The sequence below is a fragment of the Diadema setosum genome, chromosome 1 (assembly GCF_964275005.1).
Source record: "Diadema setosum chromosome 1, eeDiaSeto1, whole genome shotgun sequence".
Lineage (NCBI taxonomy): Eukaryota > Metazoa > Echinodermata > Echinoidea > Diadematoida > Diadematidae > Diadema > Diadema setosum.
In genome coordinates this window covers 25,016,646-25,033,818 of record NC_092685.1, presented here as the reverse complement: position 1 = coordinate 25,033,818, position 17,173 = coordinate 25,016,646, and the positions used below count along the sequence as shown (strand labels likewise).

The following is a 17,173-nucleotide window of genomic DNA, read 5'->3' as shown; positions in this document are numbered from 1 at the left end:
TCATGATAAAATCATAGAAACCATTAAAACAAGATTGATGAACATCAACATAATATATGGTAACATGCTCATATATATATATACAATTTCTGGCTGTACAATTTTCCTCCTTGTAGAAGAGGGAGCATCTCGCATCTTACAAGAACAAGTGCTGCCATTATCTGTATATTTCCTATACTCTATAATCCACTTAAGTGCAACAAACATATAACTCCGTTTTAATTTCTACAGCTGTTTTCGACACCAGCCTTCATGCCCAGCCTGCCTGGAGAGACTTAATCAAACAGTCCCTCTGGTATTTTGCTTCTCTCTTGGTGACACAAACACCACATGGATGGACAAAGGAGAGCTCTGCTGAAGTTCCAGGTTATGATGAAACCATACTTCCCAATCTGGATGATATTGTGGTGGACGATGTCAGACTGCTGCAGTCTCTCACTGATACTGATTTCCTACTCGTCAACAGCCACCAATTTCTGCCCAAGAAATTCAGTGCTAAATGCCCAATCAACTTCAGTGTTATGTTGGGCAAGTGGCATTTCTGAAAGGGAAAAAAAAATGCACTCTTCCCTTACAGACACACACACACACACACACACACAACAAAAAACACACACACACACACACAAACACACACACACACCAAAAAAAAAAAAAAAAGCGAGAAAAATTCTCCAGATTTTGGACTACACTCTGCTCCACCTGAGCCAGTGCAAGAACCAGCAGAGGACACTGACAAGCAATAGCAGTATTTCTATCCTTTTCTGAGGTTCCATTTTGAGCCAAATCAGCCCTACATGTCTGGTTTGGAGCCCAGTTCTCTTCAATAGAGGAGGAACTGTAGATGACTCTCGGTACAGGAGTGCTGGTGATGTAATGGAAGCTGCTACCTTGGCCGTGGGGGACTTCCATTCCAGATGTCTGATGTGCTAACAGTTCTCTATTCTGATTACTGAACCTCATGACTTGTATAAGTTTCCTCCCTTGCCAACCTTTCAACTCATCAGCTTTGCTTTCAAATTGTGCAGGAAAACCCTAATGCCTCTGGCTTACTATCAAGTGCCAGTTGAAGTTCTTGCTGATGGTTAGGAAGCGATGATTCACCAATCTCAGCTGCAGTGAGATGGCTCTTCAATGGTGTTTGCTTTCCTACTGGATCTAGTCTGTACGTTTGTGTCTTTGCTATTGCTACCAGGGCACCAGTTTTTCTTCTCATGGGTGGGTGTCTCTTTGGCTCAGTGTACAGTGTCTTGTTAGACTTGATGTAAGCTTCTACCTCTGCCAGGGGAAACTCTGTTTGTGATGCTCGATGCGATTGAACTTTCTTTTCCACTTCATGAGCTGTACTTGTGGCCTCCTGACATGTTTCCATCTTGTTTTGATCTTGTTTACTTTCAAGGACATCTACTTTGATATCTCCAAACTGGTAAGTTTGTGTGCTGATATGTCTTCTGAAGCTATCTTCTGAAACACATGTGCCATTCAGTACATAATCAGGCTCAGTGTATAAAATCTTGTTTGATTTGACATAAGCTTCAACTTCCTTCAGTGCACCCAGTGTTTGAGTTGAGCGATCTTCTCTTGCCCTATTCTCCTGCATCTTCCCCTTCGGTGGTTCATGAACCTCTCTGTATGTTTGGGTCTTTGCTATTGCTACCAGGGCACCAGTTTTTCTTCTCATGGGTGGGCGTCTCTTTGGCTCAGTGTACAGTGTCCTGTGAGACTTGATGTAAGCTTCTACCTCTGCCAGGGGAAACTCTGTTTGTGATGATTGCTGCACTTGAATTTTCTTTTCCACTTCACTAGCTGTACTTGTGGCCTCCTGGCTTGACCCGATCTTGTTTTGATCTTGTTTACTTTCAAGGGCATTTACTTTGACATCTCCAAACAAGTAAGTTTGTGTGCTGATATGTCTTCTGAAGCTATCTTCTGAAACACAGATGCCTTTTAGTACATAATCAGGCTCAGTGTATAAAATCTTGTTTGATTTGACATAAGCTTCAACTTCCTTCAGTGCACCCAGTGTTTGAGTTGAGCGATCTTCTCTTGCCCTATTCTCCTGCATCTTTCCCTTCGGTGGTTCATGAACCTCTCTGTATGTTTGGGTCTTTGCTATTGCTACCAGGGCACCAGTTTTTCTTCTCATGGGTGGGCGTCTTTTTGGCTCAGTGTACAGTGTCTTGTGAGACTTGATGTAAGCTTCTACCTCTGCCAGGGGAAACTCTGTTTGTGATGCTTGATGCAATTGAACTTTCTTTTCCACTTCATGAGCTGTACTTGTGGCCTCCTGACATGTTTCCATCTTGTTTTGATCTTGTTTACTTTCAAGGACATCTACTTTGATATCTCCAAACAGGTAAGTTTGTGTGCTGATATGTCGTCTGAAGCTATCTTCTGTGACACAGATGCCATTTAGTACATAATCAGGCTCAGTGTATAAAATCTTGTTTGATTCGACATAAGCTTCAACTTCCTTCAGTGCACCCAGTGTTTGAGTTGAGCGATCTTCTCTTGCCCTATTCTCCTGCATCTTCCCCTTCGGTGGTTCATGAATCTCTCTGTATGTTTGGGTCTTTGCTATTGCTACCAGGGCACCAGTTTTTCTTCTCATGGGTGGGCGTCTCTTTGGCTCAGTGTACAGTGTCCTGTGAGACTTGATGTAAGCTTCTACCTCTGCCAGGGGAAACTCTGTTTGTGATGATTGCTGCACTTGAATTTTCTTTTCCACTTCACTAGCTGTACTTGCGGTCTCCTGACCAATCTTGTTTTGATTTTGTTTGCTTTCAAGGGCATTTACTTTGACATCTTCAAACAGGTAAGTTTGTGTGCTGATATGTCTTCTGAAGCTATCTCCTGAGACATAGATGCCATTCAGTACATTACTAGGCTCAGAATATAACATCTTGTTAGATTGGACATAAGCTTGGACTTCTTTCAAAGCACCCACTGTTTGAGTTGAGCGATGTTTTCTTCCCCTGCTCTCCCACATCTTCCTTTTTGACAGGTGTTCATGCAGTTCATGCCGAGGCGGAGAGAAGTTTCGAGCTTGGGTCTGAAAATGCGCTCTGTTGCCACTGCTGCTTGATTGGGCAGTTGCAGATTTGACGCTCGGTTCGCAGTAATTTTCTTCCTTGGAGTTCACATGGGCGTGAACTTCCACAAAGGCTGAGTTTGTCTGTGAAGAGCTGCAGAATTCTCCAGTGCGGCAATCCAACTTGCCAGGTGATGAAAACGGACCAGCCATCTGATTGTGGTTTTTCATCCCCATCTGTACCCTTTTGGCCGGCCGCGACGGGCTAATATTGTAAGTCTGTGTTTTCATGCACCATTGAACTGCATTAGTGTCTTGAGATGGTTTCATGATCAATATTTCAGTGGGTGCTTCTGTCTGGGAACTGGTAATCTGCAAGTCAGCATATGCACCTGACGCTGTTGTTGATAGGGGTTTGAAACTCAAACCAAGGTCATCATCAGAAGGACAGCTAGAGCAGGTTTCGAGCCTTCTACAAACTTTTGTCTTCCTTTTGTACCAGCTTTCTCTGGATATTCCATTTCCAACCCAATCCAGCTGTCTCAAATTTGACACATCTGCATCCTCGCTCATGATTTGCTGTTGCGATTCTCTCAACCGGTGTAAAACTTCTTCTCCCGACAGACCTAGTGCTGCGATCTTTTGTTTAGCTGGTGGTGACGTCCAAGGCCTTCTCTCATGCGAGACAGTGCTTGCCCTTTTGCGTTTCCTTGCTGACCGAGCTGGCTGTACATGCTCCGAACATGACTTTATCCTGTGCTTCATGGCTGTGACTGACTGAGAATTTGGCTGAGCTGAATCCCACTTCATCTTACTGCAGTTCCTGGTAATCCTGTCATCGGAAGAACACAACATCTCCAAGTCACTCTTTGCCTCCTTCCATGTGAGGTCACGCCTCCAAGACATGAGAGCATTGAGCTTAGAAGTGTATCTCCTGCGTTCACAAGAAGATGGCATACCTTCCCTATTTTCTGCCTCTGTACAATTCACACTTTCTCCTTCCGCAGCAAGTTCATTCACTGAAGCAAGAACATTCTGGCCACTCATCCCTGATATGAAGCTCTCTTGCTTTACCCCATATATTTTTCTAGTACTTCTGGTCAATCTACTCTCAGACTGACACAACATTGCAATTTCGGTCTTGGTCTCTTTCCAGATGTCTTCTCTCTCCCAAGAACGCAGTGATGTCAACTCCCTACCAGGTTTTTCATGATTTACCAATTTACTGCCAGGTGTTTGTTGGAGGTGAACTACTCTTGATTTGTCCTCCCCATCAGAAGACTTGCTGGTGGGTGAGCCATCCCCTCTCTGGGTTGCCATTGCAGAAATAATATCATTCCCTTCTGATATCAGTAGCTCCTCTGTGTCAGCTTGATTTCCAGCTTCGGTTTGCAGCATACTTGAATATGTCTCCCCAAAGTTTGGAAATGATATTTCAGCATCGCAGTCAGTCCTATCAGATGTTTTATTCCCACTAACACAGTGATGACTCTCACTTGCAGAAAGTGATTCAGCTTCCCTCGGCCCATCTGACTTGCCACATGTTTGGCTGGCTTCAACCTCTTGAACTTTTGGAACATGCTTCGGCCATTCTCCTGGCTGTGCAGTTTCATGTGCAGTGAGTGCATTATCTGCATCCACAACCTCGGGAATGTCTGAACATTTGACATCTGAAATGCTTGTCACAGTCTGCTCCTCCTGTGACTCTGCAAAATAATGTTCACTTGGAATGATGGTACATGTGGCATGAATTTTTGATTCAGAGCAGCATGTTTTTTCTTGATTTAGTACAACTCCTTTCCTGCTGTCTCTTTCAGGTTTATCCAACAGTTCAAGGTTAGATTCTACTTCATTACTGCGATAAACCATATGTTTAGGATCCACAGTTCCTAGTCGATATGATGCTCGATTCAGTTTTCGTTTATGAGACAAATGCCTTGACGAGCTCACACGTTCAGCATTTCGCCCACCATCCTTCTGAGACGCACTTCTCATTGTTCTCCCGCATCTGTGAAGAAGGACACTGAGATCTTCCTTGGCTTCCTTCCAGGTACCAACATCTTTCACAGAGCGGATGCGGGACCAGAGTCGGTGGTGTTTTGAGCTTTTTAGTACTGGGGCAGGTATTCTGTCTGCATCTTCCAAAGGTTTCCCCAACACACTCGTGGCAGCCTGGGCACAGGAAGGTTGCCAGCTTTCATGCTGAAACACATCTTGAGAAGAAAGGGCTGTATGATTACCACCATCTGACTTTGCCCCACTGATGACATGACCTGCAACTTCATTTCTCAGTGTTGGTGAACCTTCCTGCCATGTACTATGAGTTGTTCTTTCCCCTGCATGAGGCAGGAAGGCAAGGTCTGCTCTTTGCTTTCTCTGGGGCTTTTCATCTTCATTAGAAATTATGTCACTCAGTGTCTGCTCCTCTTCTTCTTGAATTTGTTTTGGAACTTTCTCCAAGGACATAGTGATTGGAATTGAGGTACACTGTGCTGGCACTACACTTTCTTGTACACTTTTGTGCATAGTACTTGCAGGGTCAGAGTGTAATAAGCTAGCACTTTCCTTTTCCTTCTCCTGCAAAGCATCACTCTGTGGCTGACCAAGACTTTGATCACTCTTCTGCACATTCCTCATAACTGTGCCATCAATTTGACATGCATGTTCAAGGTCACGGTTGGCTTCTTTACAAATGTTGTCTTCTGTAGTGGATGCCGTGGCATTCAAGTCTACAACTTCATTTGGCACATTGACAGATGAGTTTGTCTGCAAGCAAGGGGCTGAGTGCATTGCCTGTTTGGAATAAATGGCTTCTGATACAAACAGGCCATTTGGCCCTTGATGGTTTTTGCCATCATATCCTGAACATGAGTTGTGGCCATGTGCAGTTGATACACCTGTAGATGTCCACTGCTGGCAGTCGGTGCAGCGACTCACAGTAGATGGTGGCGCTTCAGCACTGCCTCTCTTCCTTGATGATGCACCCTCTGGGATTCCAGCAGTTTTGGTTTTGTGACGAACATACAGAGATCTTGACCACTTGTCGTTCAGAGATGTGTGTAGAGGAGATACTTTTTGGGAAGGAAATTGAGCCACTCTATCTCTGGCTTTCCATTTTGCTGCTGAGTCTTCACCTTTCACCTTTGTCAGAGCACTCCTAGTTGCTCTGCCATCAAATTTGAACAGATGAAGGAGATCCTCTTTGGCCTCCTTCCAGCTTTTGTCATCTTTCCACTCGGTGATTTCTGAGATCTCTTGCTTTCCTGAACGCGGCTGCTTTTTCGAGACAACTGACAATATTTGCGCCTTCACATCATTTGCCATTTCTTCTATATCTTTGGAAATTGGAGTGATGGTGGGCAACTCTGCTAGATCAAGACCACAGCCTGAAGTTCTGTCTCTGTCTTCAGACTCCTCGGTGACTCCTTGCAATCGTTTCCCCATGGAAAACCCGCATGAAGAGGAAAGTTTTGTGTATGACTTGCCAGAGGACATCTTTGAACGAACCTTTTGGTGCATTTTACTGCCACAATTCATGCTCTTGGAAGGTGTGCTGGCTGTTTTGGTTAGGGTAAAGGACGATTCGCCAGCTTTTACAGCTGCATCCCTCACTCCAGAAACACCTCTTGCCGGAAATTCAGATGGTCTGGGTTTCGATGGGGAATCACACGTATCTAGATCCAACTTCCTAGCTTTCTTACTCTTCCCTTTGTGCCCCCTGCTACAACTAGATGCTGGCGTCAGGGATGGCATACTCACATCATAGCAGAAATTCTTTGGTGGTGTCTCAAGAGCCACATAGCACTCCAACTTTGGCAGCAGTTCCCTGTACTTACTCGTAAAGGCTTCTCTGGAACTGCCCGGCCGTGATTCATCTGCTCCATATGTCGGAGAGAGCGACACCTTGGGAAACTTCATTGGCCGCTTCGGTGTGGACTTTGGAGAGCTTCTCGATGATGACTGGTTGGTTGTTATAGGAGACAGAGTAGGGCAAACAGATGTGCTGAGACGTTTCTTCTTGAGGGGACGTGGTGTTGTAGGAGGTGGCCGAGGACGCTTGCCCTGGAGTCGAATGGCTGACCTGGCTCTTGCTCCCCCACCCACTGAAGGTGTTTTCTGCTGTGTATCTGAAGTTCTGCCACTCTTCTTGTTAGCTCTTTCCTGCGCAGACTGGTTTTGCTGCATGAAGCCTGTACAAAAACCAGCAAAAATAACACTATTTTGACATTCACATGTCTACCATAAACATTTGCGAGTTGTATCATGATATTGTACACAACTTTTGTGGGAAGTGGCAAGCAGTATGTTATTACATACTGTTGGCAATTTGCATAGACATGACTGAAATAGTTCCATCCATTTTAGCATTGTGAACCTATAACAATCTTATTATCTCTGCTCTAAATAGACCATGAATGGATCATCATCAGAAGCCAATCATTCCATCATATGAAAAGGTTTCACATCAACATTGACATACACATAAGTCTTTGTTGACTCTATTCACTTTATAGCAAAGTGGCCAACACTTATCAACAACTCACCACTAATGCTGCAGGTGTGCACCACAATACAAAGCCCTGATATTACCTTCAAATGATATACATGTTCACTGGAGTGAAATGAATACACTGACAGATTTCTGAAGGATTTTCAGGTGTTACAAGTACATTCATTTCCAAACTCACAAAGACTCAGAAATCAGTAACCATGACTACACTCCAGTCACCTGAAAGAAAGGTGACTCTTAATGTGAATTTGGGTATGATACCCCAAAACAGAAATGCTCGTTTACTGATGTAATCATTTCTTTATTGATGCACACACAGATACAGTGTACACAAGACACACATATTGTGGTGGTCTCTATTCTAAACACACACACACACACACACACACACCTTGCTCTTAAAATTGTGACTACTGACCTTTGGTGAATAGAGATGTGCAGTCCTTGCATGCCCAGTCATCGAGGGCAGTTACTAGACCTCCGCATGCCAAATGACAGCCAGCTGACCCACACAGGTCACAGAGAACAATCTCCCACTTCCTGTAACGTTCAAGAAGCACAGTAAATTTACTACTCATACTAGATACTAGATGAAAGCACTTTGCTGTATCATAAGTAAGTTTCTGGACATATTGAACTCATTTGCAAATACCCCATTTTCAGCATGTCACTCAGAACGTTTCCCACATATTTATGACATCTTGCAATCAGTGTTGCTGTGTCACTACAACCAGTTTAAGTTTCCTTGTGGACAACCGCAAGGTTTTTAACTATCCAAGATGAATGTTGGCAGCAACATGGGGATGGACAAGTCCGAGAAGAGACGAGGGTTCTTCTTACCCCGACTGGGTGCTGTGCTCTCTTCCTTTTGGGCACCTGCACTTGTCCACGTCACACCGGTTGTGTCTCTCATACAGCTCCCTGTAGGCGTCCAGTCCATACTCCCACTCTGCATCCCTGCACACATCAAAGCACAAAAACAAAATCAGCTTCTCCACACAACATGGGCAGCAGGGATGGTGTGCTGCGGGGGTTACAAGCCAGTACCCAGTGTTTGTGATCCATCTACATGGGCACTACTTGTGAGCAAACTTGAATACAGTTTGCTTTTTGCCTTAATGCCTGAATTGCATACGTACAGAAAATAAGCAAGTTTGAGCATTCGACAATGAAACCTGGGATCATCATGAAAGCCTTGTCTGACAGTTTATAGGAAGATTAGATGATTAATCAAAAGCTGCCACAACAGCAATCCTTTAAGTTTGGCAGGGCAGAACACCTCGCATTATAAAAAAGCATGCTCATCTTCAAATCATATAAATTCTGTTGTCTTTGAAACTTGCTTTTTCCTCTTGCATGGGTGTGCGATTTTCTGAGCCTGGTTTTGCATTGTTGATAAATGCAACCTTTCCAATCATTACACATTAAAAGATCTTGATTCTAATGGCTAAAACTTTAACTTACTCATATATTAAGTGTCTGATAGTGTGTGCAAAGTAGTATGTATTATGAACAGATCATGGATAAATATATGCACTTTAACATTATTACTTTTCTGGTATGTGTATGCCAAATTTCCTCATCTCCTCCTGAAATTCATTCTCGTTGTTGCAAATGGCACAGCGAAAGAAGTAGCCAGCACTCAGTGCTTGTTTCTGGAAAAAAAAGAGGTAGAAATGAGATGTCACAAGACAATTTAACACCAATGATTTAGCATAAATTCACAATTATTTTCAATGATATCTGACACAAATTTCAACAATATAGACTCCAGGGAAAACATAAATGACATAATACAACATTTCATAAAACACAATCACAATCAAATAGAGCCTTATATCCCCATGGTAGATAAGAAAAGGGAATGGACAGATAGTTTGAAAGTTAGTACAATACTAAAACCAGCTACTGTATATGCCAAATATTTCACATGGTTATTATTTTTACAAGTTTTTTGTGAGTCAGGTAGTATTTGTGAGTTTAAAACATGAAAATATCAACTTTGATCCTGATGTGAATGTGACATGCACGCATCATATTTCTCTACTCAGTCCTGTACTCCATGATTGCAATTTCAACCACTTGCGAAATTGCTAGAAAGTCCCAATTCAAAAATCTTATACTCGTATGGCATATACACTAACTCATATGACATTATATGTGTGGGCAGAAACAACCAGTACACCAAAGTTACACAGGGGTGTAAGGTCATATATGTGACCGTGCACCTCAAAACGAACATAAAGTCACACACACTGATTTTGTGTGAGGACTGAAAATAAGTGAAATGGGTCAACCTAGCTGAACTTGACTTTTTCATATTTTTTGAAAGAGCGGGTCTTCTTTTACATTATGCTAAAATTTGGTATCATAAAACGGGCAGGAAAGTGTGTTTTTTCAGCAGTTTATCTCGAACATTTTTGGTAGAATAGTGTGATTAGGTGTGTCTTTAGAATCCCTTTTTCATTTCTGAAAAACCTTGCCACACTCTTCACTTTCAACTCTAATAACTTTTGAAAGGATAGTGCTACTGCTTTGAAAGTTGGCATTAATTATGGACAGATTGTGTTAATGAGGCATGCTTAATTTCAGTTTAATCTAATAATCCCTTCATTGTTGTTACTCTGGTGGTTTACTTCCTGTTTTTTTGTCCCATTCATCGCACAGCCAGCACGGTTTGGTAAAGATTAAGCGCTTGAATAGACACTGTACTTCAGAGCCTCTTTTCTCAGTTCACACTTTTCCTGAGTTTGTGCTTTCTTTCCAATATTTAGATAGGTTAGGAGAGTCCATTTGATTTGAATTATACATCATTTCAAAGGTTAAAGTCTGCTCTTTCAGAATATGGTCTTAACTAAAAATTCATGTCTGGCGACTTTTAGTTTGTTTTGAGGTGCAGGGTCACATATACTCATTTCATACTTCATCAGAAAGAAATGTACTGACCAAATTTTATGATAGCAATTCGTTAGATCAATATGTGAATCATAGGGTACTTTCTTGGATCACTCTTGTGTCTGCAAATCAATACTGTTAGCCGTTCGTTTGCTTGTCATATTTAAGATTGTATACATTGATCATGTTTCAGTTACACTAAACTAGAACTCACAGCCTTTTTGACTGAAAAATAGGGTCGAGGACATGGCTCAAAAGTAAAAAAGAGCAGCTCCCATAGAAGTGAGTAGCAACATCATCAAGAAAAATAGGAAATTCCTAGTACTGAAACAACAGCTGGGACTGGTCAAAATTCAGCTTCTTTCCTCCAAAGTCAGAATGGTTGAGAGGTCTGCCAACTGTGCAAAATGAATGTGGCATATTGGCTTATAAAAGAATAAATACAAACATAAATCCACCCATAGTCTCACAAACGTTACATGCTGTCAAACATATCCAGAGCTCCTCACCTGCACACAATCTCGATGGAGCCATGTGCCCTTGCAGCAGGGAGTCTTCAGCACTTTGGTGCCCGGATGGGTCTCCACCGCCTCCATGCAGATGGGGCAGGTGCCCCGACTTGGAGAGCAGGAGGAAGGTAGGACCTTCTGAACCGGCCGATGCTTGACACAGTAGGACCTGGTGGTAAAGGGAGAATATCGCAGAGTCAGGAAGCTGAGCAATCAGCACACAAACATTTGTGATTTCTTCCAGCTCTTATATGAAGCTGCTTCCAGACTTTGATACCTTAAATGAAATTTGCTTGGTGATGGTTCCTGTATCCATGGCCCAGACTGTCACACTACAATCACACGAATGTGATTCTTGCAATGAAGATCAGCAAACAAAGATTACAGAGCAATGCAACTATGGTTGGAGAGCAATGATGAAATCACACTTTAAATTCAACAGAATCATTAAAAAAAAAAAAAAAGAAATGACAATCATACATATCGCACCTACGACAGGACATCATATAATAGCTACACAACCATTTTGATTTCATTGCAAGTACTTAGTCATTTCAGTTTGATAATATCAAGGAAAGGTAGAAATTACGCGGTGCGTAATATATGTCCCAGCCGAAAGTAGCATTTTGTAGCAAAATGTACAATATAGGTCAAAAATCAAGGTCAAAAGTCAAAGAAGTCAAAGGTCAAAATTCTGTGTAGGAGTTTTGAAGCCCTCACCTAGTGCCATCACATAAAGCAAACGGAATCGAAATCGGGTTAGAAATGGCGAAGGAGTAGCATTTTGTAGCCAATGTACAATATAAGTCAAAAATGAAGGTCAAAGGTCAAAGAAGTCACAGGTCAAAATTCTGTGCAGAAGCTTTGAAGCCCTCACCTAGTGCCATCACATTAAGCAAACGGAATCAAAATCGGGTTAGAAATGGCGAAGGAGTAGCATTTTGTAGCAAAATGTACAATACAGGTCAGAAATCAAGGTCAAAGGTCAAAGAAGTCAAAGGTCAAAATTCTGTGTAGAAGTTTTGAAGCCCTCACCTAGTGCCATCACATAAAGCAAACGGAATCGAAATCGGGTTAGAAATGGCGAAGGAGTAGCATTTTGTAGCCAATGTACAATATAGGTCAAAAATCAAGGTCAAAGGTCAAAGAAGTCAAAGGTCAAAATTCTGTGGAGAAGTTTTGAAGCCCTCACCTAGTGTCATCACATAAAGCAAACGGAATCGAAATCGGGTTAGAAATGGCGAAGGAGTAGCATTTTGTAGCAAAATGCACAAAATTGGCTCATAAATGACAGAGAAGTAGCAAATTGAACATTTTGATCACACACGGACGCACACACGGACGGACAGACAGACGCACGGACGCACGGACGCACAGACACACACACGTACGGAGCCCGTTTCATAGTCCCCTGCTCGAACTCGTTCGGCGGGGACAAAAAAAGAACAAGGAAAATACAGACAAATCAGTGAGCAAAGTTCTTTGACAGATTGTTGATAAATATTCTTGTTGCTACAATGTAGGTTTTGTTTTTTGAGGTTGTTGTTGTTGTTGGTTTTTTGGTGTGTGTGTGTGTGTGTGTGTGTGTGAATTCACTGTCTACTGCTCTTATAAATGCTTCCCAGCTCGCACATTTTCTACACAGAACTTAATTACAGTCTTTCTTAAATCCATGAGCAATTAGTGAAATTTATACACACACTTACAAACCAGCATTTTTTAGAACTGAATGTATATAATGGTACATGATCAGGATCTACTTCTTTCTCTTCTTTTTTTTTTTTTTTTTACAGCAACTAGCACTTACATTATTCTAGGGCATCAAGCTGCAGAAGGATATCTAGTCTGAAACAAGACTGCTGGAAATGTAACTTACACAAAACTGTCGTAGAAGAGGAATATGGCGTCCTCGTCCATCCCACAGGCAAAGTGGTAGACCTGTTGACATGCCTTCACAGAGCATCCCACCGAGGCTCCTTTTTTCTTGCAATACTTACATCTCTAGACAATTGATCAAAGATGATTGGAAAGGAGAAAAAGTATGAGAATCAATGTGCAGGTTACAGGTCCAAAGCATTCCTAATGAATGACCAAATTATCAATAAGACAGAAAGAGAATACTGTAAAATAAAAACAAGGAGTATTTGTAGATATATCTGAAGGTTACTTTTACATTTTGTAGGACAAGTAGTAAATGGATATCTCAGTAATTAATAATTGTGGTAAAGTGCATTTTGGAGGGTTAGCGCCAGGAAAACTCTTGGAGCTTAAAGGCTGTACCCATGAAGGTGCTTACACATTGAAAACACATTGAAGACATGGATTCACACATATGTGCTAGTAATGGTCAATATCATCTCTAATAATTGACACTTCAGTGACGGCAGCATTGCTTAAAAATACAGTAGCATCAGCATCAGTAAATATTTTGTTTCCTTAGTTTTAATCACAAGTCTCCACGCTTGCTTTCTCTCATGCAAGATATTCAGATGATATATAATTTTTAAATGTGATACATCATCTGTTATTTGTTACCTTGCTTCCTTTAAAAAGAAAAAAGCAAATTACTCACCAGTCTCTGAGCTCGCTTTCTCTCACTCAAGATATCCTTGATGAGGAATCCCTCCAAACCTTCCTTGGAATCACCCTGCTGGCTGAGTCCACAAGCAAACAGCTATGGGCAAGCAAAGTTCACATGAAATGCAGAGTTCACTTTATTCTCGACAATCAAATATCAATTGAATTCATGTGCATACATGTATACGTTTTAGCAAAGTCATGTTATCAGGTGCAGTTGGCAGGAAAGGTACCATGCTTTCAAATGTACTTCTATTCCTTTCACTACAATCCAGAACATTAAAGGTGCATGGTCCCGGTGTTTTAGTCAAATGTGTACGGCGGGCGCACGGCGCAAGTTTCTTATAGAAACCTACGCTATTGACTTCTCTTTGGCGCTTACGCTTTGGCCCAATTTCCCCCGAGTCCGAAGAAGTCTGATTCACTGTAGTCAGTGGTTCGATCACAGTTCGGCTCATGATTCGGCTGAGGGGGATGACAGCTTTAGCAAACTTCTTTTGTGATGTCATAATAACAAGCACATATGCACGCACCCTGGCATTACTACATACTGCGCGATGCGCAAAGAAGACAACAAAGGCAACGTTACTTAGCAACACCTACGCACTTTACTCTTGATGACAGCTCAACTTCGGTAATCTTCGTTATCAATGCTAACGGTGATCGGCAGTATCATCAACAGCGCCATCTACACTACCGGGACTATGCCCCTTTGATATTACAACAGCACTAACATTACATCCGAGGCAAGACATATTTTCCTCAATACATCCCCTTTAGTGGCAAGTATTAAGTCATAAGAAATACACAATTCAACACATATCTGTCAGTAGAAGAATGCAGGATACTATAAAAGAGAACATGCCCTTGTGTGATGTCATTTCCAAAACAGTTACCAGTCATGGAGACAATGCCTGTTTTATATCATTTTCATGAAACTTCAGAATTAAGAAAATCAACATTTTATGCATAATCTGCTACCATAGATGAAAAGCACACGAAACATGTGCAAAGACACACACACACAAATCAAATAATATTAGTTACCCCTGCTTGTTCACAAAATGCGGGCAAATATCTATGGTTTGGTGCCATATTCAATGAGGCCAGAGGTCGTATGGAACATGGCACCAGACCGTAGATATTTCCCGTATTTCGTAAGAACAGGGGGGTAATGATTTTATCTTTTTAAGTGTAGATCTACATGAATTCTGCAGTGTAATCTCATTGGTAAAGTTACACAGGCAATGTGGGATTTCACTAACCTTCTTCTTGCTGATTTCCTCTCGTGAATGATGTTGAAATCGCCGGCTGTCAGCCATGTTGACTTACGTCTTGCAAGCTGATTATGCGCGCATACGTACATGCGTTGCTAGCTGTGTAATATCATGACGTCATATCACGGAACACGGAAAATATTTAGTGGCGGATTTAGCGCATGCGCACAATATGACCTTATTCACGGAATACGGGAAATATTCAGTGGTTGGTCTGAGTAACACAGGTAATACAGGATTTTATCAATTATGTGATTGACCAATGAGATTACAGAATTCACGATCACTAAAAGATAAACAAACATACACTATATCTGACCATCACTCCACCAAAAGGCTGACTAGTTTGGATAATGTCATTTGTCAGGCTACACAAATGAAACACTTACCATGCAGTAGTAGTGGGCATGAATATCACTCTCTTCATGATGAAGTAGTCGTCCAAAGCGCTCTTCGTTGATCTCTCGACTGTCACAGAAAACGCAGCATCCTGGAAATTGAAAGGATATGAAAAAACATTTTACAACTAATACAAAATACACAAACACACACAAACACACAAGTACTGAGAGAGACATACAGACAGATAGACTGTTAATATCTGCATTTGTAATACAAAAGTCTGCACTGGTTCTTTTTCCTTCAACAAGATAAAAACTCTAAGGGAAGTACATTTTTGCAACTGGTATCCTGCATACTCTTTACAAGAAAAGTACATATTCCAGTCTGGATGCCTTTAAAAAAAAAAAAAAAAAAAAAAAAAAAAATGTGCATTAAATCAAACAAAGACCATACACCAAGCAAAACTTACTGTATACATTGTTTTATTTCACAAGACGACTGATCTATAATTCACAAAATCAGGGTCCTGCAAAAATATTTCCGCTCATAATGCAATTTTTTGTAACTGTCTATAAGGTAGGAAAACATTAACTTTTCTCTTGAAAAGTGTAAACACTACAAATTCTGTTCATGTGGTTCATGATCACATATATTCAACCTATTTGGCTACTGCAAAATTGTTTTGCAATTCCCATTTTTGTAAAATACCATTCACAAAATATATGGTACATGTACTATTGTATATAGAGTAGTCCTTTCTACACACATACTTGTAGACATTACATCATAGGAAATTGAACATGGGTTATCATTATTCATACTGTCACTTTTCTTTGTCAAGATCATAAGGTATGACAGAGCAAAAAATGAAAGAGGAAGAATAAATCCATATGTGTCTATAAAGCTTTGCCTTGTGGTTCATATCGCCACTGTATACAGACCTCCTACCTTTCCGACTGAAAAATACAAATGATTTGACTCAAAAACAGGAAAGAAAGAGCAGTTCCCATAGGAGTGGTAGTAAAATTATCCAGAAAAAAAAAAAAGGAAAGTCCTGTTGAAACAATAACCTGGGAATAGTTAAAATTCATATTCTTTCCTCCAAATTCAGTATGAGTGGGAGGTCTGAAGTATGGCAAAGAGGTAGTCATACCTAAATTCATATTCTTTCCTCCAAATTCAATATGAGTGGGAGGTCTGCAGTATGGCAAAGAGGTAGTCGTACCTTTCTCAAGACCTGCATTTTTAAATGCTTCCTCCATGGTCCTCTTCTCACTACAGTTCATGACATGCTCACTCATTCAGTCTCATCCTACAGACATAGGTCACCTGCATGAGGAAATAAAATGAAATAGACTGTTTGATTTTTTTTTTTTAGTTCACGGTACAGTACAATGTACAACTACAACATTTAATTGATGCCTGCTTGACAATCAATGTGCTTGTGCCACATTGACAGAACCAGATCATACATTATCATAGAGCAGATTGAAGTAAAATCCAGTCATACACAATCAATACATCATGTATTACCATCAATTTGATGATGATAGGTAAATCTATGGCAATCCTGGGGCTTAGGGACGCACATTTTATGTTTAAATATGACTGTATTCTAACATGTTTCAGCTATATTTCAGTCTTGGATACATCATGGCATAGTGTGGGACAAAATGTGGGTGCTGGTGCAGTTTTGCACCAAGTGCCCGAGTTCCAGTTTTATGGCATAAAATTCAATCTGTTGCTTAGATCAATATGTGAAAACCTTTTTCCGTCTCCCTCTGGGCTTGTTGTCGCTTAAAAACCTCAAAATGATGAATTTTCATGTTAATATCAACATTACACGTTCTCACGGCAGCATGCAATACAGTCGATCACTGGATCTGAATGCAGTGATCCCATAGCGATCACAGAAAAATCACAAGAAGAATGTTGTACAAGTAGTAGAAAAAGTACAGCGTTGAACTACCAGACTGATACTGATGATACGTCCACTCCGACTTCTAAGTTATGAAGCAAGACTATTAAAAGC

At 41.2% G+C, this 17,173-nt stretch overlaps 1 protein-coding gene across 1 annotated transcript; it reads right to left on the bottom strand.

The window, feature by feature from the left end:
* Positions 1 to 858: 858 nt before the first annotated feature.
* On the bottom strand, positions 859 to 16,471 carry LOC140227695 (uncharacterized). The gene is made up of 9 exons (XM_072308133.1): positions 16,367 to 16,471; positions 15,189 to 15,289; positions 13,518 to 13,619; positions 12,822 to 12,946; positions 10,946 to 11,114; positions 9,093 to 9,196; positions 8,382 to 8,498; positions 7,960 to 8,081; positions 859 to 7,221 (listed from the first exon to the last, which is right to left on the bottom strand). The coding sequence occupies exons 1-9, from the start codon at positions 16,440 to 16,442 to the stop codon at positions 1,016 to 1,018; spliced, it is 7,122 nt and encodes a 2,373-aa protein (XP_072164234.1). The 5' UTR covers positions 16,443 to 16,471; the 3' UTR covers positions 859 to 1,015.
* Between the last annotated feature and the right edge of the window lie 702 nt (positions 16,472 to 17,173).